Source organism: Myotis myotis, unplaced genomic scaffold (assembly GCF_014108235.1).
Source record: "Myotis myotis isolate mMyoMyo1 unplaced genomic scaffold, mMyoMyo1.p scaffold_m19_p_20, whole genome shotgun sequence".
Lineage (NCBI taxonomy): Eukaryota > Metazoa > Chordata > Mammalia > Chiroptera > Vespertilionidae > Myotis > Myotis myotis.
This window is the reverse complement of record NW_023416325.1, coordinates 21,577,335-21,591,117: the sequence shown is the minus strand read 5'-3', so window position 1 is coordinate 21,591,117 and position 13,783 is coordinate 21,577,335. Positions and strand designations below refer to the sequence as shown.

General features: G+C 52.8%; 1 protein-coding gene and 1 pseudogene across 1 annotated transcript in view; both read left to right on the top strand.

Annotated features, from left to right (window-relative positions):
* Nucleotides 1-8,607: 8,607 nt before the first annotated feature.
* Nucleotides 8,608-9,364, top strand: LOC118678609 (annotated as a pseudogene).
* Nucleotides 9,365-9,849: 485 nt separating this feature from the next.
* Nucleotides 9,850-13,783, top strand: part of PXN (paxillin) — a 46,794-nt gene continuing 42,860 nt past the window's right edge. The window contains exon 1 of the mRNA XM_036353535.1: nt 9,850-10,014. Coding sequence (XP_036209428.1) covers nt 10,002-10,014 — 13 coding nt within the window. The 5' untranslated portion in view covers nt 9,850-10,001. The remainder of the gene's footprint in view (nt 10,015-13,783) is intronic.

Sequence of the window (13,783 nt, the reverse complement as noted above, 5' to 3'; positions counted from 1 at the left end):
CCCCTGATTTAAGAGAAAAGAGGTCAGTGCCCCTGACGATATAGTCAGGTATTGCATTTTTAAAAATTCTTGAGGCATGCCTGTGCCATGGCACACCAGTCGAAAATTGGTGTTTTATCATCTAAACAAGCCCCTTGCCTTCTTTCTTTCCTTAGGGACACTGAGTGTTTGAAGCGCCCAAAGCAGTTATCTTGCAGAATGTCCCGCATTCTGGCTTCACCTGATTGTGTCCCCGGTGGCGTTAACATGTCCCTCTGTCCGCTGTACTTCCTGTCAAGTGGAAGTGAGACCTCAAAGCTAGATTCAGGAGCACTACAGCGGCGGCTTTGTGACCTTCGCACTGTATCTTCCACTATTAGTGATGCTGCGTGTAAGCGCCTGGTTAAGGCAGTCACTGCTCTCTCGCTCTCTCTCTCTCACTTTACTGTAAAGTGCAGTAATCAGTTACCTGTGGAATGACGCTGAATACGGCAACCATTTCATACTGAAAGCCCCTTTCTTTTCACACCCACTGCCCTGCACCACTTCCTGATCAGGCGCTAAGATATCACGGCTGGGTAAGATAAGTTAACATCCCTTCTTCTGGGGAACCCAGGGTAGGTTTCCTGGAATCAGGCCTGTGTTCAGAACCAGTGTCCCCTGACAAGCCAGTGTGTCAGAACCGAAAAAAATGTGATGGACAGAGGGGGTCCGTGATAACTGCTCAAAGGGGCATCCTGGAGACTCCATATTGATTATGGGACCTGCAAGAGTTGCCAGGGTATGCCACCCAGAGCAGTGGTTCTCAACCTTCTGGCCCTTTAAATACAGGTCCTCATGTTGTGACCCAACCATAAAATTATTTCCGTTGCTACTTCATAACTGTCATGTTGCTACTGTTATGAATCGTCATGTAAATATCTGATATGCAGGATGGTCTTAGGCGACCCCTGTGAAAGGGTCGTTCGACCGCGAAAGGGGTCGCGACCCACAGGTTGAGAACCGCTGACCCAGAGTGTGACGTTGCAGGGAGTTATAAATATCCTTGATAGTGTGGTCTGATAACGCCCGCCACCCTTTCTTTCCACTCTAGCTGCTAGTCTGGGTGTCAAAACAGGCCTGAGAAAATAGAAGATGGGTGCTTCTTCCCATGGCAACTTCTGTATGGCTCAAAAAGTTAGTTGGGCCCGGCCGGCATGGCTCAGTTGTTGAATGTTGACCTAGGAGCCAGGAGGTCACGGTTCGATTCTCAGGGCAGATGCCCAGGGTTATGGGCTCCATCTCCAGTAGGGGGCGTGCAGGAGGCACCCATTCAATGATTCTCATCATTGATGTTTCTATCTCTCCCTCTCCCTTCTCCTCTGAAATCAATAAAAATAAATTTTTAAAAAATAAGTTAGTTGCCGAAACCGGTTTGGCTCAGTGGATAGAGCGTCGGCCTGCGGACTGAAAGGTCCCAGGTTCAATTCCGGTCAAGGGCATGTACCTGGGTTGCGGGCACATCCCCAGTGGGAGATGTGCAGGAGGCAGCTGATCGATGTTTCTCTCTCATCGATGTTTCTAACTCTCTATCTCTCTCCCTTCCTCTCTGTAAAAAAATCAATAAAATATATTTTTTTAAAAAAATAAGTTAGTTGTTGAGCTTCCTCCCGTGCACAAAAAGATCGCCAGTTCGATTCCCAATTAGGGCCCATACCCAGGTTGTGGGCTCGATTCCCAGTAGGGGGTGTGCAAGAGGCAGACAATTGATTCTCTTTCATCATCGATGTTTCTGTCTCTCTACTTCCCTTCCTCTCCGAAATCAATAAAAACATATTTTTAAAGAAAAAGTAAGAAAAGGCTTTGCTGCTTCTGATTTGGTGGGGGGTGGGGGGGGGTGGTAGTGAAGGCCCCCCTCTAGGTGACTCATTGCCCTGCTTAAAACTTTCATGCCAGAATAAAGCCCAGTGATTTCCCATGACCTCTGACCTCATTAGAGGACCCAGTACAATATGCCTTCTCCCCAGCTCTCCCTTTTTCCTTCCTCAGCTCCAGTCACAGGGAATGACTTTCAGTTCCTGCAAAGGGCCACATCCTCCTGGCTTCAGACTCCAGCAGGTGCTGCTGCTCCTGCTGAAATGCATCCTGTCCTCGTTCCTCCTTCAGTTCACAGTTCAGCCACCCCCTCCTCCAGGAAGCCTTCCCTGGCCACCTCCCAGTCTCAGATACGTGGTCCTACAACCCCCACCAAAGCATTTAACTTTGTGTCAGGTAGCATTGGGAGCACTTCCCTATATTATCTCATTTAGCACCCACACACTCTATGGCAAGGAGGCTTTTCCTTGGTGAGACATGAAATCACCTAGGAACCTCTAAAAAATATATTTTTGCTCAAGACTAATCTTTAGAAATTCTGATTTAATTGGCCTGGAATGCAGCCTGGGCATCAGAATTTTTAAAAGCTTCCCAGGTGATTCTCATGCACAGCCAGGGTGGAGACTCATGGCCTCTGAGATAGATGTGACCCTGACATCCTTTACAGCAGGACACTAAGGCACAGAGAAGTTGAGTAAGTGGCCTAGGGTCACACAGTAAGTGGTTAGTGGAGAGAATTTGAACCCAGAAAGTCTGGTTTCAAAGCTTTGTGGAAAAAAATAAATTGGCCATAGTTATTTTTTTTTTAATGTTTTTATTGATTTGAGAGAGAGAGGAAGGGAGAGGGAGAAAGAAACATTGATGTGAGAGTAACATCGATCAGCTGCCTCCCAACCAGGGGTTGAATTGGAATCCTGGGTTTGTGCCCTGACCGGGAATCGAACAAGTGACCTTTCAGCACATGGGACAGTGCACACCAGCCAGGGCCTCAGTAAATTCTCCCAGTGGTTGAGAGCTGTGAGCCAGCTCTCTTCTGATGGATACTGAGGGCCCCTTGAGCATGGGTATGTGTAACCTAGAGAAGCTGGTGAGCTTGCAGACATCCTGCCGTCATGTGAACACTGAGAGGCTTGTTTGGGGGCTGGTGGGCCCTTTCCCTGCTGAAATAGTCCTTGGGGTCCCCCTTTTCCACCCCTGGAGCTAATGGTCCAGGCTGGCTCGGGAACGGTGGGAGGGTTGGGTGGGGTTCGTTCCATCAGGGGCTGATGTTTCCAAGGATATTTCCTTACATGGAGGAAGGGATATTTCCTTACAGGGACTCCCGGTGCCCTGACCGGGAGTCGAACCATGACAACCTGGTTCATGGGTTGACACTCGACCACTAGAACCACACCAGCCGGGCCCAGCATACATTTCTGATCACCAGCCCAACCCCTCCTTCTGGAATGCCCGTCCCATGGCCTCCTATTCTCCAAAACTCGGGTGAGAGTTCCCTCTTTTCCAGGAATCCTTTCCAGGCCTGATTTGAATCAGCCTGTGTTGCTGATTCATGTTAGTGTCTGCAGTGTCATTTTTACAATACGGGTGTGTTTTATTCTGAAATATTAACTCATTCTAGGAATAGATAAGATTGTGTATGTGGTTCAAAATTCAGAAGATCCCAAAGGGCATTTAGGGAAATCTGCTTCGCATTCCTGACCCCCAGCTATCCCGTTCTCCCGCCCCACCCCACCCCTTGCCAGGTGGCGCTAGAGTTTACTTATTCTTCCAGAGAGGCCCCACCATGTGTAAGCATTTCACACAATAAATTGTTTCCCGTTTTTCTCCACAAAGATACACGTTACACACACCGTTCAGTTTTATTTTTCTTAGAACTGTTTTATGTCGACCACTGAGCCACGCCAGACAGGCTTTGGGGCATTCTTCGTGGGGTCACCCTAAGGTATTATGTGGGAGTCAGTGTGCATGAAATGTCAGTACATATTTATCTGGACACAGTTGTCACGGACAGTGCTGTGCCGGCACCCAGCTAAAGGACGGACAGCAGGGCGCTTACTCTGACACAGCACTTCCGCTGCGAGGAATTGATCTTTTTTTTTTTTTAATTGATTTTTTACAGAGAGGAAGGGAGAGGGATAGAGAGTTAGAAACATCGATGAGAGAGAAACATCGATCAGCTGCCTCCTGCACACCACCTACTGGGGATGTGCCCGCAACCAAGGTACATGCCCTTGACCGGAATCGAACCTGGGACCCTTCAGTCCGCAGGCCGACGCTCTATCCACTGAGCCAAACCGGTTAGGGCGGAATTGATCTTCAGGAAATAATTAAGGATGTGCTCCAAGATTTAACTACCACGATGTTCTCATCAGCATTGCTGATTACTGTGAAATCTTGGAAATCACTAAATTTAACCAGGGAACTGGTAAATACTGGAACAGTAATATAATGGGATCCTATTTTGACCCCCAAAATCATGTTTTAGAAAAATATTGAATGCCGTGAAAAGTTGCTTACAAGATAGTGTGAAGTGAAAAATAACAGTTTTCAAATAGATCCAGAGACAAATGGCAGGGGAGGTGGGGGCGTTAGAGAGCAACCAAAGGACTTGTATGCATGTATATTAGCATAACCAATGGACACAGACACTGGGGCGGTGGGGGCTTGCCCGGGGTGGGAATGGCTGGGAGGGGGGTCAATTGGGGAAAAAGGAGACATATGTAAAACTTTAGACAGTAAAAAAAGAAAGAAAAATAACAGTTTTCAAAGCAGTGTACATAAATATAAAAATGCACATTTAAACATTTTGTATATGTGATATAGATACTTATATGTGTGTAACACAATGGTCTAGAAGACTGTACAACTGGGCATTCAGTTTTTTGGGTTGTGGATTTTTATCTCTTAGTTAATCTTTTTCTTTTTCTTTCTAATTATCTTTCTACAAGGACCAACTGTTGCTTTTGTAAAGAAAATTTCCACATTTATATTCTAAGCTCTGGGATTTATTACTCTAAATCCTTTTTTTTTCTTTTCTTAATCCCCTCTTTCTTTCCAGCATCAATTAGTGCAGCCCTAACCTTAATTCACTAGGTAGCACTTAATAAATGTTATTCACATAGCACATTTTTATTGAGCACCGACTATGTGCTGTGCCCTATGCCAGGCACTGGGGTAGAGCAGTGAACAAGACAGATATGGTCTTTGCCTTTCTGAAGTCTAAAGTCTAGTAGAAGAACCCCCTAGCTGGTTTGGCTCAGTGGATAGAGTGTAGGCCTGCAGCCTGAAGGATCCCGGGTTCAATTCCAGTTAAGGGCACATGCCCAGGTTTTGGGCTTGATCACCAGTAGGGGGCCTGTAGGAGACAGCCAATCAATTATTCTCATCATTGATGTTTCTATCTCTCCCTCTCCCTTCCTCTCTGAAAAAAATAAAATAAAATAAATATATATATATTATAAAATCTAGAAGGTGAGCAGAGGCAAACAACAAGTGCGTAAGAATTATCTAATTGTAATTATGACAAGTGCTTCAGGTTGCTAAATAAAGATCTTAATAACAGGAGCCCTGACATAGCCTAGCAGGTTAGGAAATGATTTTCTGAGGAAATAGCTTTTAGGTTGAAAGCCCCCAAAACAGTGATGCCAGATAACATTTCAAACTGTCCAGTGTGGTAACCACTAGCCACATGTGGCTACTTCGCACTTGGAACGTGGCTAGTCAAACTGAGAAATGATCTAAGTGTCCAACACACACCAAATTTCAAAGACCTGGTATGAAAAAAATAAGTGACATCATTGAATTAGATAAAATATATTAACATTGCCCTAGCTGGTTTGGCTCACTGGATAGAGCGTCGGCCTGGGGACTGAAGGGTCCCAGGTTCGATTCCAGTCAAGGGCATGTACCTTGGTTGCAGGCACATCCCCAGTGGGAGATGTGCAGGAGGCAGCTGATCGATGCTTCTCTCTCATCGATGTTTCTAACTCTCTATCCCCCTCCCTTCCTCTCTGTAAAAAATCAATAAAATATATTTAAAAAAAAATATATATATTAACATTAATCTTTCCTGTTTCTTTTTCGCTTTTATAAAATGTGGCTACTACATATGTAATTTGTGTTTTGTTTCTAGTGGATAGCAATGAGTCAAGAATGTTTATTTTTTTATTTTTTTAAATATATTTTATTGATTTTTTTACAGAGAGGAAGGGAGAGAGATAGAGAGCTAGAAACATCCATGAGAGAGAAACATCGATCAGCTGCCTCCTGCACATCTCCCACTGGGGATGTGCCCACAACCCAGGTACATGCCCTTGACCGGAATCGAACCCGGAACCTTTCAGTCTGCAGGCCGACGCTCTATCCACTGAGCCAAACCAGTTTCGGAAAGAATGTTTATTAGTGACAAGGATTATTCTAAGTCCTAAATGCATAGCATCTCCTTTACTCCTATGTGAGAGGTGGCTTTTATTAATCTTTTTTCTACAGAGGAGGAAACGGAAGCATAGAGAGTAACCAGCCTGAAATTTACCACCAGCAAGGAGCGTAGTTGGGACTTGAACCTGGGTGGAGTCAGTCCAACATTCTGTGTACTCAACCTCTACCCCACACTTTGTAAAAAATACATATTTTTACTGATTTCAGAGAGGAAGGGAGAGGGAGAGAGAGATAGAAACATCAATGATGAGAGAGACTCATCGATCAGCTGCCTCCTGCATGCCCCCTACTGGGCATCAAGCCCGCAACCCAGCATATGCCCTTGACTGGAATCCAACCCGGGACCCTTCAGTCTACAGGCCGACCCTCTATCCACTGAGCCAAAGTGGCCAGGGCTGGGCTCTTGAACCTTAATATAAGAGGATGTGGCAGCTACAGAGCGTTCTGAACCTCTTGGTTCTGCCTTCGAAAAAGAGCTTGTTGTCCAGCTGGAGGAATGACAGTTTCCAGGCACAAGACCACACTCCTCCGGGCGTCCCCAGCCAATGGCGGGACTTGGTGGGGACTTGCGGCCTGGACACTCCTGCTCATGGGGACTCCGCTCATGAATTGCTTTCCGGAGCTCCCAGCTGCGCTGGCCTGTCTGTCAGCTCTGAGTCTCTCGTTACCCAATCCTGCTTCTTCCCTTTTCTCGTTCACAGGCAGTAAGGCAGCTCTCTCAACATCTGCTTCCTGGAGGCTCTGCCTGACACAGAGGGTCTCAGGGGCCGGATTCTTGGGGGAAGGGGAGCTGGAAGCTGTGTTTGCAGAGTCTGTTTGTTTTTTTTTAATCCTCACCCGAGGATATTTTTTCATTGATTTTTAGAGAGAGTGGAAGGGAGAGGGAAAGACAGAGAGAACTATCAATGCGAGAGAAACACATTGATTAGTTGCCTCCTGCATGAACCCTGACTAGGGCTTGGGCTGGGGAGGAGCCTGCAACCAAGGTATGTGCCCTTGACCAGAATGGAACCCCAGACCATTTGGTCTGCAAGGCTAATGCTCTATCCACTGAGCCAAACTGGCTAGGGTTGCAAAGTATCTCTCTATATATAACTCTAATATGTGAATAGACCAAACCGGGGAACAACCGAACAACTGATTGCTATGATGTGTGTTGACCACCAGGGGGCGCGTGCAGAACATGGTGGGTGTCGGCCATGGTGGGATGGTGGAGCAGGTGAGCAGGGGCGCCAGACCAAGGCAGGGCGCCGGTCGCTATCATTGGGGCGAGCCTCTGGTGGTTACTGAAAATTCTTTGCTGTCATGCACCACGGTCCCACCTGGTGCTCGCACCTGCTGCCGGCACCAGCCCCACTCGCACCGGCTGCCGGCGCCCAGTGCCAGCCCAGATCGCCTGGCGCTGTCAGCGGATGTGAGCAGCTGCTGCTGGCTCCAATCGCCCCTGAGGGCTTCTTCACCTCCCTCTGCTCCTGAGGGGCGATTGGGGCAGCAGCACCCGCTGCTGGTGCCAGCCCCAATGGCTCCGTGTCATCAGTGGGTGTGAGCGGGGCTGGTGCAGTCAGCTCCTGGGAACTGCTGTGGTGGGAGAGGGGCTGCCAGCTGACATGGGACCGGGCCACGGTGGGAGGGGCTGGGCGGGGAATGGGCTGAGACCCGCCCTGTGCCCACTGCAGCCTTGCGGCCCACAGTTCCTTTCAAGGTGCACAAATTCATGCACTGGGCCCCTAGTTTTTATATAAAATTGACAAAATGTGGGGAAGGGCTGATAGTAATAACTACCTTTATGAGAATTAATTTGGATAATAGCCATATAGTATTTGTCACTTAATAAACAGCAGTTGTTATTATTACTCGATGTCTGAGTCTATGGGAGAGAGCCCTCTGGGGTGGCAGTGGGGTGTCCTGGACTCTGTGCCTGGCACTGGGTGTAACGTCTTTGTAGTTTTTCTCTTAATGTCTAAGGTGGGGCCCCTTCTGCTTCATGCAGAGTTCAGAAATCTCCCCTGGGAGAGTGGGCATGTGGACGATGGAGATACAGAACCTGCAAAGCATTGAATCTGCCCCAAAGGCTGGGCTGTGAGTTACACGGTCATGGGCCCAGAGGGCGACCCCAGGAAGGTCCTCCAAAGGTCCCCGCTTCCTTGCCTGGTATGGATTCAGGGCTCTCCCGGGAAGGGACCTACTGGGAGACAGACAGGCAAACAAATCTGACTCCGGCGGACAGACATGTGATGAGTGTCTGGTGGATGGATAGACACAGATCAGACCGAGATAGCAAGACAGGCGATGGGCATGTGACTCTAAAGACTGACAGGAGGCTCTTTTCCGGCTGGAACCATGGAGGGTGCAGAAGAGAAGAAGGTTCCTGCTGTGCCAGAAACCCTCAAGAAAAAGTGAAGGAATTGCACAGAGCTGGAGATCAAGCGCCTGAGAAAGAAGTTTGCCCAAAAGATGCTTCGAAAGGCAAGAAGGAAGCTCATCTATGAGAAAGCTAAGCACCATCACCAGGAACACAGGCAGATGTACAGAACGGAGATTCGAATGGCCAGGACGGCAAGAAAAGCTGGCAACGTCTACATACCTGCCCAACCCAAATTGGCATTTGTCATCAGGATCAGAGGTATCAGTGGGGTGAGCCCAGAGGTCCGAAAGGTGCTGCCGCTTCTTTGCCTTCGCCAGGTCTTCAACGGCACCTTTGTTAAGCTCCACAAGGCTTCCGTGAACAGGCTGCGGATGGTGGAGTCATACATTGCATGGGGGTACCCAAACCTGGAGTCAGTCAATGAATTGATCTCCAAGCGTGGTTATGGCAAAATCAACAAAGAATTGCCCCGACAGATAACTCATGGATTGCTCGACCTCTTGGTAAAGGTGGCATCATCTGCGCGGAAGACCTGACTCACGAGGTCTACACTGTGGGAAAGGCTTCAAGGAAGGGAACAACTTCCTGCGGCCCTTCCAGCTCTCCTCTCCACGAGGGGAGGAAGGAGCCCACCCGTGCGTAGAAGGTGGAGATGCTGGGACAGGGAGGACCAGATCAATGGCTGATGGGAAGGATGAGCTAAGGTATCTTCCATGCTTATTTCTGTAATCTGCTCAGTTAGTAAACGGAGTCCTTCAAAATTGAAAAAAAAAAAAAAAAAAAGAAGACTGCCCAGCCGGGTGTGGCTCAGCGGTTGAGCGTTGACCCAGGAACCAAGAGGTCACCGGTTCAATTCCTGGTCAGGGCATATGCCTGGTTTCGGGCTTGACCCCCAGTAGGGGGTGTGCAGGAGGCAGCCGATCAATGACTCTCTCTCATCACTGATGTTTCTATCTCTCTCTCCCTCTCCCTTCCTCTCTGAAATCAACAAAAATACATTTAAAAAAAAAAAAAGAAAAAGACTGACAGGAGGGCCTGAGGCCGGGGAGTCACCCACCTGTCGCCTGGGCCGCGAGGGGGCGCCGCCGCCCCGCCCAGCGCCGCCCCCAGTCCCGGCTGGGCGCACCCTCGCGGGCCGCGGAGGGGGCGGGGCCGGTGCGCACGGGGCGGGGCTAAGAGGGCGCGGGGGCGGGGCCAAGGGGCGCGCGGGGGCGGGGCGCGCGTGTCCGCGAAGACGGCCCCCGGCGGCGGCGCGTTCCGTTCCGGGCCGAGGCTCGCGGCGGAAAAGTTGCGGGCGGAGAGCGGCGGCCCCGGGACGGGCAGCGAGCGCGACGTCGAGCCGGTCCCTGGAGCTCGCGGCCCCGCCATGGACGACCTGGGTGAGTGAGCGGGGCCAGGGCGGAGGCGGCGGGGGGCGCGCGGCCCCGGGCCGGGCGGGCGCGGGCGAGCGGCGGGCCCGGGGAATCCCACCCCGGGGGCCCGATCCCCGCTGGGTCCCCGCCGGCCGGCGCTCCGCGGGGCGGGGATCTCGGGCCGGGCCTGAGCCCCGACCAGGCCGGCCCCGCGCCGCCCTCGCAGCCGCCAGCCCAGCCTCGGGGACGACCCCACCTCCGGCCCCGGCCCCCGGCCCCCGGCCCTCGGGGACTCGCCCGCATCTCCCAGACCAGCCCCAGGGACCGGCTTGCACCGCAAGGAGCAGCCCCCCCGCCCCGGAGCTGACCACCCCCAGCTAGGGACCCTCGCTCCACAGACCGCCCCCACCCCACGCACCGCACGGATCCACCGCCCACTCGGGGAGCAGCTGCCGGATCCATTCACAGGCTGGTCCCTCCATTCCAGGGCTGCCCCACCCCCGGAGGACCGCCCCCGCTCCAGGGGTAGCCTCTCCGAGCCCAGCCCTTTCATGTCAGAGCCATAAGTTAGAGAGGAGCCTCCCCGACAAAGACAAGTTTCCCCTGCGTCCCGCTGACCCCCCACTTCGGGACTGGCCGCCCTGTTTCATGGACCGGTCACTCCATTTCACCGCCTGCCGAGGTCTCCCCTCTGGGTCCCAGCCGTCCCCTTTCTATCACACACCAGCCTGATCTTAGAAGAGTAAACTGGGGGGACAGAATCAGCACCCCACTCCCAGACGCTGGGGCAATGCCAGGGGCAGAGGAGGGAAGTGGGCCTCCAGGTACGGTCATCTTTGAACTTGTCCTGGCTGGCGGAGCCCGTCCACCCCTCCTAGCCTCAGACAGGATGCCCGGGACAGAGCCTCACTGTTTTCATGCCCCTGGAGCTCCAGAACGCCTCTTCCACGCCAGTCAAGGCTGGAGAGAGTGTCTCCTGGAACCAGACACGGCCCAAGGCGGGTGGTGCCAGGGTTCTAGGAATGAATGCCTCGGGTGGCGGGGTGGTGTGAACCCTGGGCCGGGAGGGTTCACTCTTCCTCCCCTTCACGCCTGAGGCTGCAGAGATGGGAGGTGAGGAGGGGAGTTTCTCTCTGTAGGAGCCTTGTCTTCCCTCTCTGGACTGTGGGTGCCTTGTATGGCCATTGCTGCTTTCTCTGCCCCAGGCTGTGAGGAGTGGATTCACCCACCCCTGAAGTGACGCACCCCCCCCCCCCCCCCTGCACAGGCCACTCAGACTGGCTGTTTGTAGGCACTGCACTTCCAAGGGGACAGAGCAGGACTGCGACCTCACTACTTCCTGGCAGCTTCTTTTGGGATCGTTCCCCCACCCCCCTCCCGGAGCTGGGGGAGCTGGGGGAGCTGGGGTGGTGTGCGGTCCTGCCTGTTGTGCAGGGTGCGATGGCTGCCAGGCATAGTTCTGCCCTTGGGTCAGACTTGGCACCCATTTCCCCACACACTCAAGGTTGGCATGGCCTGCAGACAGGTATTTTTTCACATAAAAATAAGTAAGCTTTAAAGGAGGCCGGGGGGGGGCGGTATCTCTTTTTAATCGGGCTCTGAAAGCCTCCAGGCTCTCCCCGTGGGAAAGGGGAGCAGTTACAGCTTCTAACATGCTCATGTGGCTCTCTTGCTTCTGCACATTCCCCCGAGCTGTTCGAAGGACTGAGAACGTCTTTGTGAGTTTGCAGTCCTGAGGTCCTGTCTTCTGAGAGTCTTCCATGCGGGGCCAGGAACTGACTTTTAGTCTCGGAAAGGAAAGAGCGTGCACTGGCAGGTTGCAGGGCTGTCAATTTGCTGAGTGTGGAGGTCTACCCGACTTCAGCTTGTCCTGCCCTCCCAGCAGCCCTTTGTAAAGAGCCCCTTCGGGCCGCTGCTGGCATCACTACCTGCCTTTTACAAAGTGAGGAGACCAGGAGAGGCTGAGTCACCTGCCCAAGGCTGCACAGCCTCTGAATTGACAAAGCCAGGACTGGAGCCCAGCCCCAGCTCCTGGCCCCGCAGCTACCTGAGGCCTTTCCCCCTGAGGAGGGCTGAGCTGCGGGGGGAGGGAGGGTCTCGGCAGGGTGATGGCTGCCACCTGTAACTTCTGCCGCCTTCCACCCCAGGCTCCCTGTTGTTTGAGTCCTGGCTGCCCAACTTCCTTGGCCTCAGCTCCCAGGGGGCCAGCCGCGCCTGGCTGACCAGAGCCTGGGCGGGAGGAGTGGGGCGTGCAGGAGGGGAGAGGAATTTGCCTCTGTGCTCAGGCCCGTCAGCTGTCTGGCTGACTGCTCTGCACCCTGCCCGTCAGCTGTTTCCTTAGTTAGCGTAGACACAGAGGCCAGGCCTCATTTTTATTTTTCTCCTGAGTGTGCCCTCAGCTGTGAGCCTCCTGGCCCCCGGAACAGGGGAGAGCGGAATAGGGGCGAGTGTACGGTCTGCCCTGTGGTGAGCCTAGAGGGGCAGGGGTCTGGGCTGGGACTTGGTTTTTTGGGTCTTAAAGAAATTGGGGAACTCTCCCCTCCCCATAGCTGCTAGTGACAGACTCACCATGTGCTATTTAATAAGTTACCAGTCGCTCTTTGGGCAGGAAAACATAAACACAGCCTTTCCCTGTGTGTGCTCTCGGCCTGTGCTGTGGGGTGGCTGCTGGTGGCTTTTCTCATTACTGTTTAGACGCTGGTTTGGCTGGGAGTTGCCCTGTTCTCTGGCCGGAGTTTCCTGGACAGAGTTCCCCAGCATGGAGGAGCGCGCTGATTACGTTTTCTGACCTGACCCCTTGCTTTCCCCCTGTTCCCCTTCCTAGTGCCTGGCGGGGTGGAGGATGGGGGGTTTGGGGTGTGAGAGGGGCTGTGACCACTAAGGATCACTCCTGCTTGATGGGAGACAGGCACTGGCTCAGCACTTGGTGCCGTCCTCACGGCCATCCCGAGGGAGGGGTTTTATCTCTGCTCGCAGATGTGGAAACCCGAGCTCTGGAAACGTCCGCTGGGGGAGCTGGGATTGGGGCCTAGACTGACCCAGTTCTGGATCTGGTCATTTTATTTTATTTATTTTTTCAGAGAGGAAGGGAGAGGGAGAGAGAGATAGAAACATCAGTGATGAGAGAGAATCATTGATCGGCTGCCTCCTGTATGCCCCCCCCCCCCCCCCCCCGGGATTGAGCCCGCAAACCAGGCATGTGCCCTGACCAGGAATCAAACCACGACCTCCCGGCTCCCAGCCACTGGGCTGGATCTGGTCGTTTTAATCATAATCAGCCAATAGGTGTGATCTGTGACTGACCAGGGGCCTGCTGAGTGTTGCTAGTTACCTTTAAAAGTTGCGCCCGGAGGCCACCCCCAGGACATGCCTCTGTGGCAGAGGGCGGGTCCAGCACAGGCCTCCATAGCTTTGCCTGCCCCCTCCCAGGGGAGCAGCCAGCTGTTGGCAATGCCCAGTTGCCGCTGGAATCTGGACATGTCTTCGTTCAGCTTCTCAGCAGTCTTGACCCTCTGGAAAACAGTGCCTCATTGTCTGTCCTTGGAGGGGTACTGGGGGTGGGGAGTTGCCTGGGGCATTTGGGGCTGTGGAGCCTCCCTGTTCCCATGGAAAGTCTGGACTTTGGGCTTGGCTGTCTGTGGTGCCTCTGTGTTGGGCCGGGGTCAGGGCGCCCAGCTGCTGGGCCTGTGCAGGGCCTCCTGGTGCGACATGCCCTCAGGGGGCCCTGAGTCAGTGCCAGGGCTTCTCTGGGGCTGTGCGCTGGCGAAGGCAGAGCTGGGCTTCAGACCCTGGGTGT